The 23,886-nt window shown below is 37.9% G+C and overlaps 2 protein-coding genes across 3 annotated transcripts; one reads left to right on the top strand and one right to left on the bottom strand.

The window, feature by feature from the left end:
- Positions 1 to 326: 326 nt before the first annotated feature.
- sort1b (sortilin 1b) lies at positions 327 to 19,261 on the top strand. The gene is made up of 20 exons (XM_026915908.3): positions 327 to 923; positions 2,909 to 2,968; positions 3,754 to 3,827; positions 3,976 to 4,078; positions 4,341 to 4,502; positions 5,921 to 5,994; positions 7,636 to 7,685; positions 9,166 to 9,293; positions 9,436 to 9,580; positions 10,180 to 10,335; positions 10,514 to 10,620; positions 11,601 to 11,703; positions 12,885 to 13,056; positions 14,021 to 14,211; positions 14,601 to 14,790; positions 15,507 to 15,623; positions 15,812 to 15,920; positions 16,042 to 16,160; positions 16,274 to 16,403; positions 17,047 to 19,261. The coding sequence occupies exons 1-20, from the start codon at positions 678 to 680 to the stop codon at positions 17,059 to 17,061; spliced, it is 2,451 nt and encodes an 816-aa protein (XP_026771709.1). The 5' UTR covers positions 327 to 677; the 3' UTR covers positions 17,062 to 19,261.
- Positions 19,262 to 19,363: 102 nt separating this feature from the next.
- ngrn (neugrin, neurite outgrowth associated) lies at positions 19,364 to 23,467 on the bottom strand. Of its 2 annotated transcripts, none has more exons than XM_034306528.2 (4): positions 23,352 to 23,467; positions 22,739 to 23,010; positions 21,287 to 21,397; positions 19,364 to 20,065 (listed from the first exon to the last, which is right to left on the bottom strand). In XM_034306528.2, the coding sequence occupies exons 1-4, from the start codon at positions 23,370 to 23,372 to the stop codon at positions 19,456 to 19,458; spliced, it is 1,014 nt and encodes a 337-aa protein (XP_034162419.2). In that variant the 5' UTR covers positions 23,373 to 23,467; the 3' UTR covers positions 19,364 to 19,455. The 2 variants fall into 2 exon arrangements, with proteins under 2 accessions (XP_034162419.2, XP_026797233.3); XM_026941432.3 differs by having other exon boundaries at positions 23,266 to 23,426.
- Positions 23,468 to 23,886: the final 419 nt, after the last annotated feature.

Here is a 23,886-nt window from a genome sequence, read left to right on the forward strand (position 1 = left end):
GAACAGTCATTGGGCATCTAGTACAAAAAGTACTACAAAATTTATAGTTATAAAAGTTATAGTAAGGCTTTTTTTATTCTTATGAAATATTTTTAGGAGGGTAGATCCCCATGGTTCATTTTTACGTTGTTGTTTTTGTTGTTGTTGTCAGATGCCCGGATGTTCCCAGAGCCCCAGGATTCTCTGTGCTGTTATTCAAATGAATGCGGCGCTCAGAATCGACATCTCAACCAAACAAGACAGAGCTCATACAAACCCTGAGCACAAATGTACGGACCAATCATAACCGAGTCGTTCCCCACATCAGCCAATCAGCGCGAGGTCTTTGCAAGGTGCATAGCTACTTTCATCGCCGTACCTTTTCGTTACCTAGTTGGAGGTCCGAGTGCAGTAGTTTTTTAACGATTAGATTTTTACATTATAATTCTTTTACAGATTTGGAATAGTTGTAGTTGAGAAAGTGACTTTTGTTTGCGCAAAAAAAAAACAAAAATTAATGTTATGGTGGAAGCCCGCTGAGACTGCTGTGAGGAGAGAGAGCTCGGTGTCACAGCCACTGTATTCTTGTTGATGTCGGCGGCGGCGGTGGTGGTGCTGGCGGTGGATACAGACACGATTTGGCGATTTAGCAATTAACCAAGACGCTTGAAAAAAAAAAAAACATTGGATATCAAAAAATGGGACGGCAGTGGCACTTTATTTTAGCATTATCTTTCCTTCCCGCGGTGTTTAGTGTGGATTTCGGCGGAACGAGTGCGTCGCGTAACACGCACTCTCTTCACATGAATGCAGACAGTAAGATCAGGTCCGCGGTGGATTCATCAAATCAGCATAGCATAAAAAAGAGAAGCACAGGCGACGGACAAGACACCTGTAATGGTCTACAGGGATACAACGCCAAATTATCCAGCAACACTCACAGTGTAAGTTTAAACCGGCTCTCCCAGTTCCTCCCAGACTCGCCTGTCATTTATTTAACCTTTGCTTTTGTCAAACTCTCCAGTCAGGCTCTCTGACTTTCAGTTATTGTGCCTTAATAATACAATGATATACCAACACTGTTGCTCTGTTTTGTTTACATGACTGCATTTTTGTTATATGACACTGTAATGTTATTATACTTTATCTGTCACTTTATATCCGGTATCTCTTAAAAGGAGATATTATTATATCTTCTGATCCCCTGTGCTGTGCACGCGCCCTATTCTAACAACGCAGTTTTTAAACAGCACCATTTTAACGGCTAAATCTGCTTTTCTCCCCTTTTCCGACCATATTCCTTTGCTCTTCACGACAGTAACAATTACTTTCACATTATTATGTGTGTAAATATATTTTAGACGACGCTCTGTTGAGATTTACTATTATTTCTGTCACAGAGAGGAGACTGAAGTGATAGTACTCTTGTTGCTTTATTAGCATGTTGCTCATTTACCTCATATGAGGATTAGCTTGTTATTTATTTCTTTTCGCTTCAGTAAACCTCTAACTTTAGACTACACTTAGGGTGAATTGGATTTTGGAGGAGTTTAGCTGCTGGTCAAATCACTTAAAAAGGACAGAATAAAACATTTCCTAAAAGCTATAAGATGGTGAAATGTGAATTCACCATTAAAAGGGTTTGAGGCTTGAAGCTTTCAGTTTAGACCACAATATTAAGGACCACCTTCTTTAAGATTTCTGCCTGAGGTTGTTTTTTTTAATGACCAGGTCACTTAAGGATGGCAGAAGGAAGCTTTAAAAAAGAGCAGAAAGCAAGCTGCGTGTTAATCCAGGTGACTTTGTTGAGTGCTAATCTAAACAGGGAAGTAGAAGTTACACCTGAAGTGAAGTTTTGCATTCCACCCATCAGAGCCTGGGCCAACTGGCACGGCAGCTCCTCAAACCTGCTCGTCTGTCTCCGAGGTCATCTGTCAAACATAAACACCTCCGCCACCCTGATGAACATATTCTCAACACCGTGTTTGCTTACAAGTTCACAATTTGTTTCTCTTTCAGTTCGAATTTGGCTCGAGAGCTGCTCAGATGTCAGTGTCTGACTTCGCTTTCAAGGGCGCTTTATGTAATTTTCTGTGGTCAAATTGAGACAGCTGGGGAGACGCGTGATAAGATTAGAGGATTTAACTGCTGTGTTCAGGGACATAGATGCCCTCTGGATTGAGAAAAAGAGAGTATTTTAGTCTTAGGTACATGTTTTTAGACTGTTAAACTATAAGATTAACCATTAAGTTAATGTGAGAATCCTTTATCGCATCTAAGAATGAAATAATTTAACTAAAAATCCCTTGATTTGTGTGGTACCATCAAGGATGCATCTTTTGTACCTTTAGTGTGATTTTGTTTCCTGGAATAGTGCATGTGGTGTACCTTTAATTAGCTTTTACACTAAACTTAATGCTTTTTAACAGTTTATAGTTGCATTTAATGTTTATAGATTCTATCTATCTATCTATCTATACTAGAGGTAAAAAAGAAAGGTGTACCATTGAGGATACCACCCCAGCAACAAGAAAAAGAACAGTTTGATACCTTTATTTCTGGGAGTGCAGGGTTTGAGCTTGATAGTATTCATAGACTCTGACCTATTTGCACTAGCATGATGACGATTAGCTGGAGACTACAAAGCACTTTGTAAGTTGCTCTGGAGAAGAGTGCCTACTAAAAGCTGTAAATGTAAAATAGCTGTGAAACTTAATAACATTAACAACGTTATATGTAAACTTGTCCAATCAGGGCCCAGTTTCTCTAAAAGCATAGTGAAACTACGATCATGTTAACTGGTAGCAAGTGTACAATGTGATGCTTGCTCCACCATTTAGCAATTATCTCTGTGCTACAAGGATTTTTCTGTTTTGCTGTTGCCTCAATCAGTGTTTAGTATTGTTAATAATTTATTTCTCCCTTACAGAACACATTTAATGATCTTAGTGGATCAGTGGCTCTGGCCTGGATAGGAGATGGAACAGGGGTGAGTTTGTAATTTTTATGTTATTCCTAATTAATTCATGTTTAATATATACTGGGGTTTATTCAGTTTATTTTAATGAGATGAAGGATGTTCTGTGAAGTTACTGTTACGGCACGGTCAGCTGATAAATTTCATAGTGATGATTAGATTGATGATGCATAACATAACCTGAATAGACACACTTTAGACTCAACAAGTACATTGTGGTGGTGTTGGGAATGTTTTTTTTAATTACCCTGAATCCTTATTTTAGTTCTCAGTATAAGAAAAGAGAACTGTCAGCATGTTTAGGAAGAAGTCCAAGAGTTCTTCTTGTAAAATGAAAGCATTCACAGGCTGGTCATCAGTTTAGCGATGTGGTTAAGTCACAATCAAATGGCTTCCTGTTTGAGAAGGTCTTACAAGTGAATTGGCTTATAACTGTTTGTGCTCCTTCATAGCTTGCTGAGTGAACCAGATTGTGCTGCTCAATTGTCACTTGTGCTTTTTCTTTTCATGAGTGAGGATGAAAACATTGCAGTTTTCTAAAGTACTGTATCCCCTTATTATATAGAAATGTATAGAAGGCTGTTAGCTTTATACAGTTTTAGTGTCCTGGAACTATGTAATTTCCATGTGTAGCTACAGTCATCAAATTATAGCTTCATTACACTCCATTTTTCTGTCCATCCGTTTTACTGTAAGATCATGAGACTTGTATTACTGTGTATGTGGTATGGAGATTTGCAGACTCTTGCTCCTTGGCAGTGCAAATTAAGTTCTCTCTTTTTCTCCTTGCTTGCCAGGTCGTTTTGGCCTTGACTACATTTCAGATGCCTATTTTCTTGCTACGATTTGGCCAGTCCAGACTTTACAGGAGGTGAGCTACATCTTAATATGGCCAGATTCGCGTGTTTCATATTTAACCGCATTTCTGCATGTGATTTTTGTTTCACATGCTTTTTATTATTGTTAAATTCTTTTTTAACATCTGCATGTCTGTATTTCTCTTTCTTTATCTGGATTAGTGAGGACTATGGAAAGACATTCGAGGATGTCACATACCTTATTAACAACACATTTATCAGCACTGAGTTTGGGATTGCCATTGGCCCTGAGAATTCTGGGAAGGTGAGAGGTGGTTAGAGTAATGTCCAGAATTGAGTAACTGACCTTAAACAATTAAAAATTCATTAATACCAACCATTCATCAAATATTCATTTCTTTTGACAGTAAACACTATATATGGAGGCAGGCTTAACAGGCTTGCATGTTAAATCCAAATACTGCATAATACGTTAGCACCAGTGCTGATTTTAATGTTACTACTTCTATTAATGTTTCTTGTTTTTTTTGTTTTTTTTGTAATTTAAATTCTGTCTTTATTTCTAGGTGATCCTTACAGGAGATGTGTCTGGAAGCAGTGGATCCAGGATCTTCCTGTCCACTGACTTTGGGAACAGCTTTACTCCATCGGACCTGTCTTTCAACCCTCGCATGCAGATTATGTATAACCCCCAAAATTCCAATGTCCTCGTGGCCATCAGTGTCAAGGTGAGAGAGAGAGAGAGAGAGAGAGAGAGAGAGAGAGAGAATATCATTATGCACACATTTTGCAACCACTTACCTGCTAAATCATCCCTGTTCAATCTTTGGTCTCATTCACACAACTACAACTGTGACCCTCTTGGTTTTATCATCACATATATGTTTTTCTCCGTGTCCTCCTCCTTATCAAGCACCTTATCAAACATTTCGGATGGTTGTTGTACTTCTTGTTCTTCTTGTTCCCCTCCCTCCCACTCCAGAGCAGCTCATAGTATTCTTTTAATGCCTTTTGTAACATACTTCCAATTCCATCAGGCAAGTTATGTCCAGTAATGAAGCCTGCATGTTGAGTTTTAACATGTAAACATTATAAATGTTTTTTTCCTCCCCACTCCTAGAAATTTTTCATGTCTTCATGACTCTTGATACACATGATAATCAGACTCAAGAGCACAACAGTGGCTTTTTTTTAAAAGTCATTATTAACTAATTAGTCCTGCTTGCAAAGGAGTGCTTAGACCCCAGTCATCACTACCTGTGGCTATATTGTATTATACCTGGCATTATACCACAACACTGTTGATTTCTTGAACCTGATTGGTCAGAAGGGTTGATTAAGTTTTTTCTGACAGTAGCTGACTTGTAATTCAAACGATTTTGATCTGCTTGTTCTAATACATTAATATTTCTATTAATATTTCCAGCTCACAGGGACTTGTATAACGGAAGAATCACCTAAATCTAATAATAAACAGATTAAAAAAGATGTTAAATAACAAAGATGTAAGCTTTCTGTTAGAAGACATTTATATAACTTTGGAGTCTTGGATGTCAGCACATTATAAGAGCCAGTAAGTTTTCAGCCATGATAAAGGCTTCGGGACAGAGGAGTTTGTGCATTCTGGTTTCTCTGTAACATGGCAAGCTGTGTTTTTTTTTTTTTTTTTTTTTGTCTTATTAACCTCAAGAAAGAGAAAGAGAGAGACTGGTGAGGGAATGAAGGAATGTCTATAAACTGTTATAATGTAAATGATTGAACAGGAGCAGGAACTAACTTGTCTCGTGGGTGCAACTATAAACTGTTAAAAAGCGTTAAATGTTGTTCATTAACAAATTCAAAATAGCAATCATTGAAAAATTGCTGTGGTATAGGAATAAAACATTTGCTGTCACTAGAATGTAGTATAATCCAGATTGGGGAAGCAACAATAACTCCGCTTTGTGTGGGGTAGCATCACAAGAATTTGTTGTGGATTATTTTCCTATTATAGCTTGGCTCACTGTGTTTTATTTCTTACTGATTAAGCTTCTAGTGAAACTAATACAATTAATACAGCATTGTACTCTTCGTGAATGTTTCTTTTTCATGTATTAGCTTACAATCTAAGTTTCAGCTGGTTTTTTTTTTTTTTTTGCTGTTTTAGAATGAACTCTGGATTTCAGAGGATTTTGCTGTGACATGGAAGAAAATCTACGAGACTGCGTGTGTGGTGAAATGGTAAGAGCCTTTGAGTCATTGCAAACTTGAGCCTGGATGGCCCTGACTTCAGTTACAAAAATAAACACTCCAATATAGCTCTTGTAGCGCAAGGGTGATAAACTCTCTGCTAAGTCATCTTGTTTCCTATTTGACACAACCTTGTTAAGTCTGAAGGAACTGTGTCTTTATGGAAATAACTTCATGTCCATTCAGAGGAATTGTACAGCCTTTTCCTGTCTTAAAAGAAATTCTCAAGTGTTGTGTCCTTACACTAACAGGAACATGATCTGAGGCAGGATGAGCAACAATACTCTAAAAGAATGTATTGCAAAATAAATGTTTGACTAAAATGCAAGTCAGGGACAAGCTTAACTGCTTCCTTTGTTTTACTTATGTATCAAACATAGGGCCAATAGTAGGTCTGTTTACATTTGCTTTTCTCCGTGTGTTTACCTCTGTGCTGCAATGCTGCTGCCCTGTCGCCAATGCAAACTCCACATACTGATAGATTTGTCCTTGCCTAGAACAGCTTGTAAAATAGGTCAGGATCAGGTAGTCAGCTCTGCCAATACAAGACTCAAAAGCTTCAGCGCTAAGGAATCTTTTGAAAAGAGCATTTGACACCCAGGTGTGTGAGAAGGCTCATGTAACCTTCCTGCATTTCAGCGCTGAGACGTCAGACTGAGTTGCCAAGTTCCTTTTAGATTTGCAGAGCTGTGTGTGAGGATCTCTGTTAGAGACAATGGGCCTCATTTATTTGTAAATCATTTGTAAGAGCATTAACACAAGAAATGTTGTGTTGGTTAAAAAAAAATCCCGTTAGTTCAGATAAACGCTCATGTCCTAAGAGAGCTCTCGAGTTTGTGTACATTTACATATACAGAGACTCACTTATGTAAACCTCAAATCGTGTAATTGGCATGAGTTACTGCAGATTTTTATACGGATTACATTAACAAGTTGAAATAGCTTATTTATTTCAATTGTGCGCACAACTCTGTTTAAATTTTTTTGTTTTAAAAGTTGTTTCATTATTAATCACTTGAAAGACAGCAATCCAAATGAAATGGCTAAGCTACATTACTGGAAGATTTAGCACATGCCATGTATAGGAGTCATTCTAGCTGTGCCGTGAATGCACTTGGTAATTTATGGGTGATTGCCATTTATCAACATATATACAAGTATGAGGAAAATCAGCATTGCAGAAACTTATGTGACTATGGCTGGAATTTGTAGTTTGGTTTGATGTATGAAAACATTTACACACAACTTTATGTAAAGATGAAGCCCAGTTATGTCCAAAAGGTTGAGTTGTTTATTATGAGTTTTTTATTATGAGTTGTTTATTATGAGTTTTGAATTTAAGCTGCAGTTAGTAATTAGCTATGCTAAATAAACCTACTTGCAATTAATTATTTAGTGACTTAGAATAACTGCTAACCAACATCCAAGTCCATTAGTTAAGCTTCTGGCCCATGATTTCTCCTTTCAAGAGAAGAGCAGAGAATTTACTTACTATTTCTTTCAAAGCACAGTCTTTATTCCAGCAACCAAATTTGGGACATTTGTTTATATTTAAATAATGTCGTACCCCACTGTGGGAAGGTGAAATAGATTGCACTTCTTTAACATTAGGGATTGTGTGTGTCTTTGCAGGGGAGAAGACAACACACTCTTCTTTTCCACCAACCTGAATGGATCCTGCTGTAAGTAATATTTATTGTAGCAGTGTTGACCCATGGTGTGTCAGGACAGCAGTGTGTGAAATTGTTTCCTTATTGGAAAGCTCTTCTATGTGGCTGGCTATAAATTAATGCTCTGTAATGGAGTTTCTGAAAGCTTCATTTCCTTACCCAGGTGTTAGCACCAAACATGATAATATGCTCACATTATTGGATCATGAATCTAGTTACAGAGCCATAAAATTGTGCAGTATGCAAATATAAAGTGAGTTTTCATTAAAATTACCAATTTAATCACAAATTAAATCACCCTTTTTTCCTGTCTGATTAACTCCTTGTGTATGAGACAAAATGACAGAGTCCACAGCAACTAAATGATTTAGCGTCCCGTTTTCATGATTGCAGGAAGTACTTTTTCTTAAAATAAATAAATAAATAAAAATTAAAAAAAAGCCCAAATGCTACTAAATATGGTGAGTATCTGTGTTGTAGAAATGCAAGAGATGGCATCTTCTTGTAAAATCATAGAAATTTTTATCTAGATAGGATTAAAATGATCATATCGCCACTGTGATATAATTATATCGCCCCCATACTGCTGATCCAGATGGAAATAAAATCACAGTAGTACCAGTAAAAGATAGAATTACCCTTACTTAAATACCCCAAATGAATAGGGTTAAATAGTGTATTCCTGTTATTTGGCCACATTGCAATTAACTTAATGTTCAGTTATCTCTACAGCATACTTGACACAGTAGTCACAGTGTTATGTCACAGTGCATGCAGCTTTAAAATTTCCTGGAAGCCAAACTATTACATTAAGTGGTTAAACACATGTCATTTTATGGGTAGGTAAACTTGGCTTTGCTTATATAAATTGTATCCTCCTAGTTTGATGGCATTTGAATTTAGAGGTCTTTCAACCAAAATGAATGAACTGTTCATGGGCTCCCACTGATTTATAACATATAAATACACTCTTATTGTATGCAGTGAGCCCAAAAGCAAGGTAATACACTTTGTCTATGAATTCTAGGAGAAAGCACATTAGAATTGCTTCACCATTAAAAAAAAAAAAAAAAAAAATATATATATATATATATATATATATATATATATATATATATATATATATATATATATATATATATATATATAAAAACTGGGCTTAACTTATTTAGTCTAGTTTGGAGTTGTACTTCACTTTGTCCTTGTGTGGTTCTTTCTCTCTTACTTTCTCCATTATGTTATGGAAAGTACGGAAAGAAGGTGTTTATGGGAAAGCAGATAATTGTGTATTTACTACAAGATGGTGATTTGTCTTGAAATGCAAAGTGGTGTAATGCCACACTCTATGTAGAAATGTATGTTTAGTTCATATTATAATAAAGTTACTGTAATTCATCCCCAGTGACCTACACACTGCAGCATTAGGACTGTACTGAAAGAAACAGTTTAAACTTTTCTCCCATGGCTCACTGTGCTTCTCTTTTTTTTTTAGATGATAGGGGGGAGCTTGTCTTGATGAAATCAGTAGACTATGGCAAGACATTTAAGACAGTCGCTGAAAAGATCTACTCCTTTGGGATTGGTGGCCGTTTCCTCTTCGCCTCAGTCATGACTGGAACAGTAAGCATTACACTGTCATAGTGTGAAGATGCTGTATGTGTCAAGATCCCAGCAATTTTTTGCAGTAATGCACAGTTTATTTCCATTAGAGTTGTATGTGGTGTCTTGACTGGGCCTAAATAAAAGCATATGTCTCACTTAGGGAATGATGCGGATGATCCATGTGTCCACAGACCAGGGTGAGGAGTGGAACATGGCTCAGCTTCCTCCTGTAGGCCATGAACAGTTCTACTCCATACTGGCAGCCAACGATGAAATGGTCTTTATGCATGTAGATGAACCCGGGGGTGAGATTTTTTTTTTCCTTGACTAATGACTTATGAACAGGGATATGTCCATCACCATAATACATACTACATGCAAATGCTCAGTCTGTTGCTGCAAAGTAATAATTAAGTACTCTGATAGTAGCATAATATTTTTTCCCATGATGAGCATGTAAATAATTAATAAGTGCAGGTGGCTCTGTCCAATCACAGAGCACTAAGCGCCTGCGACTTTGTCCAATTACAGAGCAAGGAAATTGGGCTGGTGAAAGTCTCAATCTCAGTGCGCTTATAATGCCTCAGACACACTTAACATTAATTAGCTAGTGAGCAATAGCATCAATATTATAGTAGCTCACATTATGTTAGAGAGCTATCTAGCTCCATACATTGATGTACACAGTTACTTTTGTGTTGTGACAATGTGTTGAAGTGATAAACAATGGCCTATTGATAAGAACTGAGAGAATGTGTGTTACAGTAGGTCAGGATATGTGTAAATATGCTGTTTTTAATTAATGCTGTAAGACCTTAATATAGGAAAAAATTTTCACGGAATAATGCTATTAAGAATATTATGTAGCGTTATTAAAGCTCATATATTGTCCCGTTGTCCTCAGATACTGGCTTTGGCACCATCTATGTGTCAGACGACAGGGGCATGGTGTACTCCAAATCTCTGGAGCGCCACCTCTACACGGCTACAGGAGGTGACAACGACTTCACAAATGTCACATCACTCAGAGGAGTGTTCATGACCAGCGTACTAGCTGAAGGTATGATTGTGTGTTATGCAAAATGATTGGCTGATAATATATGTTGGAATATATGTTGTTGTTTTTTTTTTTGATAGCATGATAAGTCAAACTAGTGCAGTTTTAGAAAGCACCTGACTAGACTACTGATTGATTTTTTTTTTTTTTTTTTTTTCTTTCCCCCCTCCTGCTCTTGTAGACAACTCTGTGCAGACCGTGGTGACGTTCGATCAGGGAGGAGAGTGGGAGCCCTTGAAGAAACCAGAGAACAGCCAGTGTGATTCCACAGCAAAAGATAAAAATAAGGTGAGCGCCAGTGAAAGGCAGATTGCTGATCAATCACTGAACAGCACTGTAGAAATAGGCAGGAAATTACTTAAAGCTACAGGATGTATGATTTTGGAATGTTGCCCTCTCTGGTAGAAAAATGCTATTGCAGGCTAACTATGGAAGAACCTTTCATGACATTGGTTGTGCTGCACTCTTCCTTCACTGTGCGCATTAATGGCAGGTCTGCATATTCAGATAGACTTCACGGCTGTGTTCCAAACGACAATACACACTAAGTAGTACACTGAAATAGTAATGACAGCAGTGGTGTAGCGACATCATATTTAGTACAGTACAATGCAGTTAGGGATGCAGCCCCAAGTATTTGTGGCTCACGAATTGTTACCACGATTGATAACTTTTTTGAAATAAAAAAATAAAGAGAAATTCACCAACACCTCCGGTTAGTCATCCGATTTATCCTTATTGTGGAATTTATGTAATTGTGAAGTGGTTTTGCTAGCTAGTGACTATCATCTATCATTCGGTAGTTTCCCACCAATTTAGCGAATAAATAAATGTCCAACAAGATACAATGTTTTTTTTGTAATGTAGTATTATACTTCTTCACTCTCTTGCCTCCATTTGCTTTGTTGACTCTCCCTCTCTCTCTCTCTCTCCTGATTGGCTGTAGCTCCTGCCAGTCACCCTGTAGTCATATGTCTTTTGTGCCTGATGATGTTCTTTTGTGGCATGATAACATTTGACAAAACTGAGCTGGCGTATGACATATGCATACAGAATTTTAGCCAGTTACAACCCGACACCCCTGACACAGTCTCTCAGCAGCTCAGGAACATGGAGTACTTTGTCTCCCCTCATTTCCAGCATAAATTACTGTAGCTTTAAATAATTAGTCTGGTTCTATGTTTGCATGAAAAAGTGGATTTTCTAAACCATTATAATTTACAGTACAATTTTGTGTATTAATCTGCTTTTCTTTTCTCCCTCTACAGTGTAATCTTCATATTCATGCTTCTTACAGTATCTCCATGAAGCTGAATGTTCCAATGCTGCCTCTGACTGAGCCTAATGCTGTGGGACTGATAATTGCTCATGGTACTGTTCTCACAGACAGACAGGCAGACACACATACACACATGCATACACACACACACAGCTTGTATGAGGTCCCATATAAAGCATAGATTATCATTTTGTTTAATGCACACATGGTGAGTAGACCCAGCTGGACTCTTACAGCTCCCTTTCCACTCACAAGGTGCTGGTGCTGAATCCTAAGCCATGCTGAACTTTCCATTGCAAAAGAGTAGGCTCTTGGTTTGCAAAATTGGTTCAGTTCCAGGAACAAAGTTATTCTGCTCTGAAAGAAAAGAATTCAAGAGAATTCAACTCATCAACTCTGGTTAATTATGATTGCCTTTTTAAAAAAGGATGTGAACAGCACATGTGGTTTTAAAGATTCAGTACTAGGTCTTGGTGGTCTGTGGAGGAAATGACCGTGTTACTGGCATTTGCAGTGAATTAAGTAGGACATGCATTGCTACTGCTAATTCTAGGAACAAACATAACTTTCTTTAAGCTTTACACATATATAAAAACCAGCCTAAATCTAAATGTGTCTCAAATAATTGTCTCTGGTGATGTCTTGTGCTGTATATAGAGATGGATTTGAATTTCAGTGGGAAAACCTCTCAAAGCAATATAAACGTTTTCACAGTTAGTATTTTTACACTGCGTTAGGAAGCTCTCATATCTGATTTCATAATGGTCAGGCTTTCAAACAAGTGGAAGCTTGAGCTGGTTTGCAAAAAGATCTGTTGGCTTTCTGAACCTGCACTGGCTCTAGCCCTGGCACATTGTTAGTGGCAAAGGAATGATCCTGCTCTGACAGTTGCCTTGACCTCAATTCATGAAATAGATGTACTTAATATCAGAAATGATTAAGCCCTATAACTTCTGAGTGGAATTGAAGAAATGGAATGAACAAACTAAGGCACTAGCTTTAGTTAGGAAGTCTGTCAATCATCACTCCAAGTTATTAGTGCTGCACAGATTTAGCACAGGAGTATTTTTCCATAGCATTTTATATCTACACATAATTATGCTTAATTCTGGGGCACAAAGTTACAAAGTCACTTAATATAGCCTGAGTTAAGTATCTGAATTACTAATACAGATACCAGCAGAGATCTATAGTGCCTGTACTGGGCTAACAGTATTTGTCTGTCTTGCATTCACCCTGGATTTGACACTGTCAGTACTTCTCTCACTTTCAGGCAGTGTCGGAGATGCCATCTCAGTGCTGACTCCCGATGTATATGTGTCTGATGATGGTGGTTACACATGGCTGCGCGCTCTCGAGGGCCCCCATCACTACGCCATCCTGGACTCAGGAGGTTTGCTGGTGGCCGTAGAGCACAACCCCAAAGTGCCAATTTCTAAGCTCAAGTGAGTACCTTAACTAAATGTTGAGTTTGGCAAAATAAAAAGAATGTTCATGAGATTAGGTATTCGTGTGCTTCTTTATCACCTTTACTCTTTTGGCTTTGCTATTATTAATGCAGTGGTTTTTGATCTGTGGTGTGAGATGTTAATGCAAAGGCCCATCAGCATTGCCATCAGTTCTAAAATTACTGTCATGCCTCAAGAGAATTCTTAAAATTTTCCACTCAAACAATTGTAGAAATCTTTTCACATTACTCTAATAAACCTTTAATGAAATTTAAAGTTTCATTAAAATTATTGGCCCAGTTTAAAACAATGCAAACAAAATGTCATGCTTGGGGGAAAAAATCTAATAAAAATTCTGATTTTTTTTTTTTTTTCCCACTGTTCAGTTGTTGCATTTAACCATCTCCTGTTTCCCTGGCATATAAACATGAATTTACATATGTGTAAAACCCCTTTGTAACCCACCACTATGGAAAAATCTAAGAGCTTTCAACACAGAAGGGATAAACGGTTGCAAAATATGGTTGCAGCAACACAAAATCAGTGTTTTGCTACATTCATCTTAGTCTCAGATTTGAACTGTATTTAAAACCTGTGGTGTCAAAGAGGGAGCTTTGATGAGCTTAAACATTCTGCATGAAGGAGTGTTTGCAAACTTGTATGTTTTAGCTCAAATTAGATTTATGTTCACTTTTGTGTGAAAATAATTCTGGAATTGACTTTATATGCTGAAAAAAATATTAGCCCATTTTTAAAAAAATATCAATCTTTATTGCATTTTCTGTTTTATGTGTTATATATGTTACATGTTTCTGTGTTATAACACATTTGTTTTACATTTTTATTGGTCGGGTCAGTTCTGACCTATTGTGGTCTGCGGGAAATTTTGTTGGTCGATTGTGTGAGCCATGAGTCATAAAAAGCCGGGAACCTATGTACTTAAGATTTTCTCTTTCATCAGATTTTCCACAGATGAGGGCCAATGCTGGCATGTGTACAACTTCACCGAGGAGCCAATATACTTCACTGGGCTCGCCTCGGAGCCGGGGGCTCACTCCATGAATGTTAGCATCTGGGGCTATAGAGATTCCCTGCTAAGCCAGTACTGGGTCTCGGTCACCATTGACTTCAAAGAGCTGCTCACTCGGGACTGTAAGTCATTTCAGATTTGGATCTGCTTAGAGATCTACTAACCTGAAGAGTTTAGTTATCAAACATACTTGATTGGGTTGACCAAAGCCTTCAGTAGCAGCCTGGTCTGTTGGAAGTAAAGTCTGCAGGATGATGCTTCTCCAGCATTCAGAGTGGTCATTCATATAAAGTATATTCATATAAATATAACACAGTGTGAAACCACGGTCAGTACTAAGAGTGAACAGTCTACTGTAACATCCTGGGTAAATGGCTTTCCTTTATCACGCTAAGACTGAATTGATGCAGGTATTAAAAGTCACATCTCTCAGACTCTCACTGTTGTCTGAATGAACCTCAGTATAAAACGTACACTGTTCTTGATTATTTTGTGCCATTTATGTTGTCAGGTGTTGATAACGACTACGTGCAGTGGCTGGCACATTCAGATGACATCAGTGATCCTAATGATGGCTGCATGCTGGGTTATAAGGAGCGTTTTCTGCGGCTCAAGAAGGACTCTGTGTGTTGGAATGGACGCGATTATGTCATCACCAAGCAGCCCACACCTTGTCCCTGCACACTAGATGACTTCCTTTGGTCAGTGTCCACACTAGATTTGCAGATTTTCCTAAAGATTCACATTTCAATGCCTATATTTCCAGATATTCTATATGAACAGCACTAAACATCAGTTTCAGTTTATTTGAACATTTAATCTGGATGTGTAAAGCTTGTAGCTTATTATTAATTATGGTGTAATGTTAATTAATTATGGTGTAATGTTGTTCACAGAACTCGTCTTTATCAATTCTTGGCCATGATCTTTTCTAGTGAACTGAGTTGGTTCTATTTCTCAAAATACAAACAAATTACTAATTTGAACAACATCGAGCCTGATTTTGAAGATGAATGAATGAATTCGGTAATCGTAACATACAGTGCCGCGTGAACACCCTCTGTGTTAATGAATGTGGCCTTTCTTTGTCCTTCAAACTTCATATCTGACCACCCTTAAAGTAAAAACTGATGGTTCCCACCCATGAGAAAGTAAAACCACCCACTCCTGCTGCATGAAAGTTACAAAAAAAAACAAAAAACACACTCCTGTAATTTGTTCTTTTTTTTTTTTGGTCCAGTGATGCACACCTCTAGTGTAATATGTTTGACTGAACCATGAGAATACCTCGATAGGAGTCAGAACCTCATTTAATTTACCCTAGTGGATTTGTGTCCAAACAAAAACTGAAGAAATGAGGTCTTATCACTTTAGCTTTCAAAAACTTATTAATGCTTTTTTGCTCTCTATCTCTCAGTGACTTTGGATATTACCGTAAAGAGAACAGCTCAGAGTGTTTGGAGCAGCTTGAGCTCAAAGGCCATGATCTAGAGTTCTGCATCCATGGCAAGAAGGAACACCTACAGACCAATGGGTAATACTCCTTCCTTCTCTCACTCTCTGCACTATTCTGCCATCCTCTGTTTTTTCAGAGGTTTGCTGCAAGTCTTTAGTATTATTTTACCACATTTAACATTTTTTTTAACTTGAAGACAAACAGAACTGACATCATGTGGAGAGAGATCCACATGACTTATTAATAATAACTCTTCCTGTCGTCAGATATCGGAAGATTCCAGGAGATAAGTGTGAGGGTGGCGTAAACCCTGAACGAAAAGAGATTGATATGAGTAAAAAGTGTGTCAGCGATCTACTGGATCCGCAATTGCAGGTGAGATAGACAGAAAGATCAGGAATATAATAACATGACGTGAATCAGATACGAAATGAGTGTGTTTGTCAAATCAACCTTGAACTGTATTTGCTGTATTTTAATCCAACATTTCTGATAGACCCAGGAAGCAGGGAAGCCCAAACATTCTGCCCTTATTATTGTGGTGGTCATCGCCATCCTGCTGATCGGTTGTATAGCTGGGATTCTTTTTGTGAAGAAGTACGTCTGTGGTGGAAGGTCTGTTAGCTTTCTTGCTTGAATCGTTCTCTTAATAAAACCTGTTGTGCTATTATAGTTAATGAATAAGTAAAGTGAGAGATATGGTATTCTCTCTTTGCTGTGGTTTGCAGATTCCTGGTGCACAGGTATTCAGTCCTGCAACACAATGCCGAGGCTAATGGCATAGAGGGAGTGGACGAGCCTTTGGATACGGATGTGGTTGGATACCCAAAGACCAGCTTCCATGAGGACTCGGATGAGGTATGATAACAGTCATCCAAAATGGACAATGCACCAGTGGCAATGGGTTAACAAGGGTGCTAGTAGCTACAGTTTAGTTATAGCATTTATGATTTTGACTACAGTGATACTGGAGCCACCTGAAAATGCTATTCTGCTTTTTTAGATAAAGCAGCAGTCAAATTAAGCTTGAATAAAATTCAGCTGGCAGAAAAGTCAGTTCATTGAAGTATAAAGGATGTGAAATGTGATAGATGGGCGTGAATTCACAAGCCTCCATGTTGTGAGCCAATAGAAACCAAGTGGGTGGGACCATGATCTTTTTGGTCTGTAAAAAAATGAAGTCGATACTTATTATTAAGTAGCGGTCACACCGATCATTTTCTGCTACTGTTGCTTGGCAGCATATGAAAAAACATTAGTCATCTTCTCCACTAATATGCGTTAGGGGTTTTGTGGTAAAACTCATTTTTTCCCTCTCTGCTTGCTAGGATTTCCTTGTTAGCAATGTTGGCTCCTCTGGGTAAATAGTATCACTATGACCTATGCAAAGCAGTGTTTCTAGGAAGCTTAGAAGGATTTTTGCATTTTCCACTTGTATTCAAAGCATTCTGGGATGAATCCACCACTCTGAAATCAAATCAACTTTTTTTTTTTTCTGCAGGACCTTCTGGAATAACAGCAGTGAGTCAGTGCCAGCAGAAACTGGGAGCTCTCTGTCTCCTTTAATGCCTCGGGCATCTTTGCTGCTGTTTCTATTCCTGCTCTAAAGCACAACCCAGCCTCGAGCGTCTTCAAGCCTCGAATAACTCCGCTCTAGTTCCTGCTTCTTTAGTAGGAGTGAATTGCAATTTTGCTATAAAAGCATCTCATGAATCTAGCTGTGCAGCCAGTGGTTAAACGACTTGAGCTTAGATAATACCTTGTCTAGGGAGCAGGCTCTATAGGAGGACACTATCTCAGAATTAACAGTGGGGTACTTGTCATGGCACTTAACTCTTATACAGAATGCTTCACCCTCTTTAGTAATATATGCAGTTCAGAATCAGTGACTGAGTGTAGTGTATGAAGTTAGTCCAGGGATAACAGTGAATCATATCGCCTCAATATTTGACAGAAGCATGAAATATGACTGTGATATTAGATATATTTTTGATATTAGATGTATTTCCCCACCTCTGTTATTTGAAAATATGATCCTATCAAAAATAGAAGGTTTATCAAGGTTAATCACATTTATCAGAAAGCAATACAATGCATAGATACAGTGCATCCGCATGTATCAGCATACTCATAGGCCATACTTTTCTCAGTTTCTCAAAAATGGAGAAAGGACTATTTAGTTTACCTAAAATGATGCTACTGTGTAGACGGTTATTATAATACTCCTTGTGGCTGTATAGATTATAGACCGTCGTTTAGAATGTTAACTTATTTTACCCAGTGGAAGGGAAAAATTTAAACATGGACACGTGTAAAGAAATGTTTGTAGTGTTATCTATAAGTATACTGTATATGATATGTCCTGAGATAAATTTGTAGTCGACTGTTAGTTTTATAGAAGACAATAATTTTCTGACGTTTTGTGATGCTCAGCAGTTTTTGCACTGTGAAATATAAAACGGTAACACAAAGCCAACGGCTGCTTTTGTAAAATGTCCAGTTACAAGCACAAATGTGACTTTCCAAAGCCCTACTTACAGACAGACGGGCGTCATAAAAATTTTAATTTCCTATCAGGGTAAATGTGAAGGAAAATCAAGGATACACTTAAAGGTAGCACAAATATAATGTCTGACTTTTCCACATTTTGAGTTCATATGCTCAGGTGAAATTACCAGTAATTCCAAAAAAAGTTGAGCAATACCTTGTCATGCTTAGACGACTGTGAGACTTGAGATTGCAGACCTGCCCCATTGTGTTTAACTGAGAATGAGGAAAGATTTCCCCCTCCTGTAAACAACCCAGGCTAAAGCTTTCGCAATTTTTCTAAGTTTGAAGATTCAAATCAGTAGAACGTGACGATTTTTGAGATCCTGTGTTTTGAGATCTAATTTACTCAGTGTTTGTTCAGTAGATTTTAGCTTCTGATGAGATCCCCAGTGTAACAGAACTGTTCTATCACCTGCCTATTTTAATGACCCTATGACACTGGCAGAAATACTCTGTAAAGTAATGCTTTGTTGTTAGGTCTTCTCTTTAGAATTTACAAAGCTCATAGATAATGACAATATCTTCTTATATATGACAGTTAACTATAAATTACACAGATTTTATTAAGAGAAGTAATAATGGTGTGTATGTTCATTCAAGTGCCTAACGTGAAGGTATGTGTGCCTTCAGAGAGAACTATTAAGCCCATCTTGTTAAATAATTAACAGTAAGGAGGCAGATTGTTTTATCTTTAATAATTTACTTGGTAGTCAGAGGTGATTGAACTGATTAATATGTCACTTGACTTTTTTCAGTATGGGTCATGCATGAAAACTGAAGGATTCTCCTGAGGTCGAGTTCAATCTATTGCAAACAACTGGGGTTTAGCAGTTTGTGATTTGTGGAAATATATATGTAACTCTTCTCTGTTGTGTTTTAGGTTTCATTTTAAATGTGTACTTCTATGCATGCTATCTTAGCAAATATGTCACAACACACTCGCGTGGCGTTCGGGGTTTAAAGCTTGAGATGACGGCTGCAGCACAAAGACTACATCGGTTTCTTACTTGAAGTAAAGTTGGTTTGCTTGGTGGGTTGTAATAATTTTCTTGCCTTTGATAATCAATGTAAATAACATGAAGCTGGCTTTGTAAATATAAAACTGCATTACCTTTGTATTGGCCATTTTTGCTCTGTATATTCTGAAATAAATAGACTCCACCCCCGTTTGTCTTTTTCTATTCCTCTGACACCACATTCAGTTTGAAATAGAAGCTATTTTATATATTATATTATATTTGCATTTTATATACAAGTTCATAATACAGTTTCTGTGGTTAACATTTATTTATTCCAAACATGTACGAGACCAAACATTCCCTGACAGTGCATTTAATATTTCATTCAAGAAACAATTTCTTTAGATCCTGTACAAGAAGTTTCCATCGCCGTCATAAAACTCCCTGCCCTTTTGTTCTACTGGACTGGGCTTTTCCTGCAGTGTATGGATAAGTTCCTCCAGTCCTTCATCTGTGAAAACCACTCCATCCCACTCCTCTTCCTCCTCCTCCACTTCTACAACTCTCTCTTTAACATCTGTGGCCTCTTGCCTCAGAGCAGGCTGTTCCTGTAATGTCCCCTGAGCCACTGTTGATATCTGAGCTGTCCTTATTGATGGCGATGGGACGTTGGCAGCAGATGGAACCAGACCTGTCGTACACTCTGCGGGTGTCAGAGCTCCACTGGTCAGGGCAATGACTGTGCTCGTGTTCCCAGAGGAAATCAAGGCTGGAACATCGCTGGTGGGTAAAGGCAGTTGTGATTGGCCCTTTCGTGACTGGTTCGTTTTACCATCTTCCAGGGAAAGCTGTCCAACTGTGGTTAACACTTTGGCATCCTGTTTAAACCTCCTCTCTGGAGGTGGGGTGAACTTGCTGTGAAGGACTCTGTAGATGACATCAGTGCTAACAGAAAAGCCCTCTGCTAATTTCTGCAGTGTCCATTCCTCTGGTGACTCCTGCTTTAGGTACCTGAAAACAGATTCTTCAAGTCAGTAATTCTAAGGAAATAATTAAAAATTGAATGTTTTCTAGACTTTCCCTAATACCATATATTCTGAACCAAAACCAATTTCATCTGCTGGGGCTTTGCAATCAGATGCTGAAACAGCGTTTAATGTTCCCATCACTGTATAAAAGCATTATGTGTAGATGGTGTGGGTCCTGTATAATTTGGTGTTTTCTCTGCTCTAACACACCAACTTCTACTTGAGGTGGGCTGTTAATTATACTGATTAGATGAAACAGGCATGTTGGGAGCAGGAAGAAGGACAGGGGGTTCTCCAGGACCAGGGTTGGGAACCTTGTGAAGTAAGGAATAAAATGTGATATGTCTGTGTAACATGTTAGCACCCCAAAGTTGATTGATCTCCTAGAACAGCACATACTGAAGTACTGTATTTCTCTTATTTATTTGTATTTGTATGTTTACTTATTCATTTTTAATTTATTGATTTACCTTTTGTATATATATCCTGTATAGGTATATATTTATTTTATTTTCTTCTTTCTTTCTTTCTTGAGAGCAATTGTAACATGGCAAAGCAGTTTCCCCCTGGGATTAATAAAGTTCTTTGAATCTTGAATCTTATACCACAGCAATTTGCAGAAGCTAACAATTTTTCTTCATTTATTAAAGAATGACACACAATACTTTTAATGTTCTAGAACGTCTGCAAGACAAGTTAGTTCCTATCGCTCTTTTTTCACTCTCTTGAAGTTAACAAGACAAAAAACAGAGCTTGTCATATCACCAAGCAAGCTCAAAACCCTCTGTCCTGAAGACATGGATAACTTAAGGTTACAGGTTTACCTCTGACTGTTAAAAAGCCCTGACACTGGATACTCCTTCCAAAAATGCTAAATAAATGTTTCCTCACAGAAAATGATTCCAGATCAGCACTTAGACCTTTTATTTATATTTTTATTTCAGTATGGCACATAACTATCCAACAACTGGATTAAAGTGTGGCATTGACTGTGTGAGGAAATCACACTTAGCTAGCAAGTTTTTAGACATCTGTTTATATCAATATACATCTGTCATTTCTCAGGTCTGAATTACTATTTCTCACAAGAATGAGTAACACCCTAAATGACTGATACAGACACAGACATGAATGCCTTAGGTATGGTGGACAGTGCATATCTTTAAACTTCTGCACATATTTCTGTAGAGGACTCCTACAGTACCTGATCTGCTGAATGGCATCCCAACTTAATCTTCTTTCTGGGGCTCCACGACTGCTCAGCTTCCGCCTGATCTTGTGAAATTTGGCAGATTTCTCCCTTTTCCTCTCCTCTCTGTACAGAAAGCAGATAGCAGAAAAGAATCAGTGTGAGAAAGGGACAATCAGTGATGAGTGGTCACTCGTTGAACAATGCATTATATCTCATCTCATCAATGATATAATTCTATCATAATCTCTCTCACACACACTTAGGCAGCTGCATTCGTGGCTTCTAACTGTTTAAGTGTTTAGAGTTTGTAATACCTGACTGCCTTCATGCCATGTTTCCTACGAATACCAAACATTACAAACAGAAAAACTGTACCACTTTCATGCAAAAAAAAAAAAACCACAAAATGTTTGGCCTTTTGTAGAATTTGTTCTTTGATTGAACAATATATGCTTAGTCAGTCTGCTTTTTTTTTTTGAAAAAAAAAAATTCTGGGTAAATAATCTACCATGTCCTCATTCATTACACCCATGACTATATTTCAGAGCGTATATGGTGCTTGCACCATTCATACATCATCAGTAACTGGTCATGGTCACAGTGGTTTGGTACAGTATGATACAAACAAAAGTAACTGAAGGAACGGGTGGGATTAGTCAAGAGTGTCTGTGAAAGTGGGTGGGATTGGTAAACATTACTTTGGGAAGCAAGCGGGAATGGGATTCAAAAGACAGTCTCGCACACACCTCAACTCTTTGATCACCTGACATGAGTCAGTGGTTATGTTTACATGCACATCACTATTCCGATACTAATTGGAATTTGGCAATATTCTAATTAGTACTGAGTCATTTAAAAGCCGCAATCCCATTGCCTGATTCAGATTAAGACAATATTCGCATTCCCCAAATTCCGATTCCCACCCCTGGAATATCCCTGTTTTAATCGGAAATTTGTTGCATGTAAACACCTTATTCAGAAAATCCACTGAAAGGAGATATATGCGCATGTTCAGTGCGCAAGGAATTGTGGGTGCTTACAGATGCTTAGCTGTAGGCTAGGTATTTAGGAATGGCAACTCAGGTATACTTACATCAACCAAGTATACAGGAATATTCTGATGCCTGTACGCATATAAACATCGTATTTGGAATATGGCTGCAACTCGAATATAGACCTTATACAGAATTTGATGTGCACATAAACGTAGCCACTGATTGGCTGTATGAATCTACAGTCTGGGCTAGACAGAAATCAGCCCCAGCCTTCATACTACTCTGTGTATTTTTCTTATAACCATTGTAGGCGCTGTTACATTTGGTTCCACAAAATAATCACTTTAAGACGTTTGTTAACAACAACTAATCTGATGCTGATGACAAAAATGAAATCTTGATGATATTGATGTCCTATGATCTTTGACATAATTGTGTACTCATCCCAAATTATAGCCACAGTGCTCACTTCACAAGAGCCTCTAGTTTGGATTCCACTTCATCCATGTCAAGGTCGTCCTCTGAAATATCATGCTGCTCTGTCCTTCTGTTTCCTGAGAGGGAATGAGTGCGAGTAGCAGAACCCGTCCAGGCCCTGGCACTGCGACTGGCATGGCGACAAGTCAGTGCAGGAAGAGGAGCCAGAGAAGCCAGCTTCCCCGCCACAGAGCCGGCCAGCCTGAGCACACTGAACATGCTGAGGCCCAAACACAGCCTGGCGCAGAGGATGCTTAGCAAGACCTACAATAATAATAATAATAATAATAATAATAATAATAATAATAATAATAATGTGTCGTTAACAGTAATGATATGAATGTCTTAGTCATACAGTATATAGTTCATATAATATAGAGCATATAGACCAAAGAAACCATTAAGCATCCTGCACTTTTATTACTATTTTATTAACTACATATTCATACTATAATGTACAACATGAGTGTACAACTCTGCATTAGTTTTAAAAAGCGACACAAAAAAAACCCTGCTTACCAAAATGCCTCAGAATATCAAAACCCCATATAAAGCGAAAGAATTGTTCGTTTGTCTGTTTGTTTCACTCAGAAAAACACACGCACGTGCACAAACACTTCCAGCATCAGCGAGTCCCCATGTTCGAGGTTATGCAAGTTGCACCGGAACTATTTCCCGTACGTATAGCGGCGTACATAGCACCCGCCATATTGAAAAGGGCAAGTTGCAACCCAGCAAGGCTATGAAGATATAATATTTGCTGTAATTTGTTTTATGTTCGGTCGATTTTGTAAACATTAAATATGCTTCATTAAGTATGTCATACATGTTTGTATGCACTGTTAATACTCCTGCCAGCAGCGGAGGGACGAGTTATGAGCTAAATGTACATTTAGACAGAAATGATGCTAGTGATAGGACATGCCAGGCTTGCGCATGCGTGTTACTGCTATTGAAAAAGAATATAATAATAATAATAATAATAATAATAATAATAAATCACATAAGAGGTTACATAACAATATTGTTATTTACATAACAGATATCAGCAATAGCAAGACTGTAAACGAGAATTACATAAAAACATAAAAGATTCTGTAAAAATACAACGACATATTCAGCATAAATTGGTGAATCAAG

The sequence above is a fragment of the Pangasianodon hypophthalmus genome, chromosome 8, assembly GCF_027358585.1.
Source record: "Pangasianodon hypophthalmus isolate fPanHyp1 chromosome 8, fPanHyp1.pri, whole genome shotgun sequence".
NCBI classification, from domain to species: domain Eukaryota; kingdom Metazoa; phylum Chordata; class Actinopteri; order Siluriformes; family Pangasiidae; genus Pangasianodon; species Pangasianodon hypophthalmus.

Excerpts from the sequence above, each read along its gene's own strand:
- sort1b (XM_026915908.3), top strand. The coding sequence starts at position 678 with ATGGGACGGCAGTGGCACTTTATTTTAGCATTATCTTTCCTTCCCGCG. Across the intron at positions 7,686-9,165 it reads CAACCTGAATGGATCCTGCT|ATGATAGGGGGGAGCTTGTC; the intron begins GTAAGTAATATT and ends TTTTTTTTTTAG. Across the intron at positions 15,921-16,041 it reads TACTGGATCCGCAATTGCAG|ACCCAGGAAGCAGGGAAGCC; the intron begins GTGAGATAGACA and ends CATTTCTGATAG.
- ngrn (XM_034306528.2), bottom strand. The coding sequence starts at position 23,372 with ATGCTGGAAGTGTTTGTGCAC. Across the intron at positions 23,011-23,351 it reads TGCTGGAAGTGTTTGTGCAC|GTCTTGCTAAGCATCCTCTG; the intron begins GTGCGTGTGTTT and ends TTATTATTGTAG. Across the intron at positions 20,066-21,286 it reads GATGCCATTCAGCAGATCAG|GTACCTAAAGCAGGAGTCAC; the intron begins GTACTGTAGGAG and ends ATCTGTTTTCAG.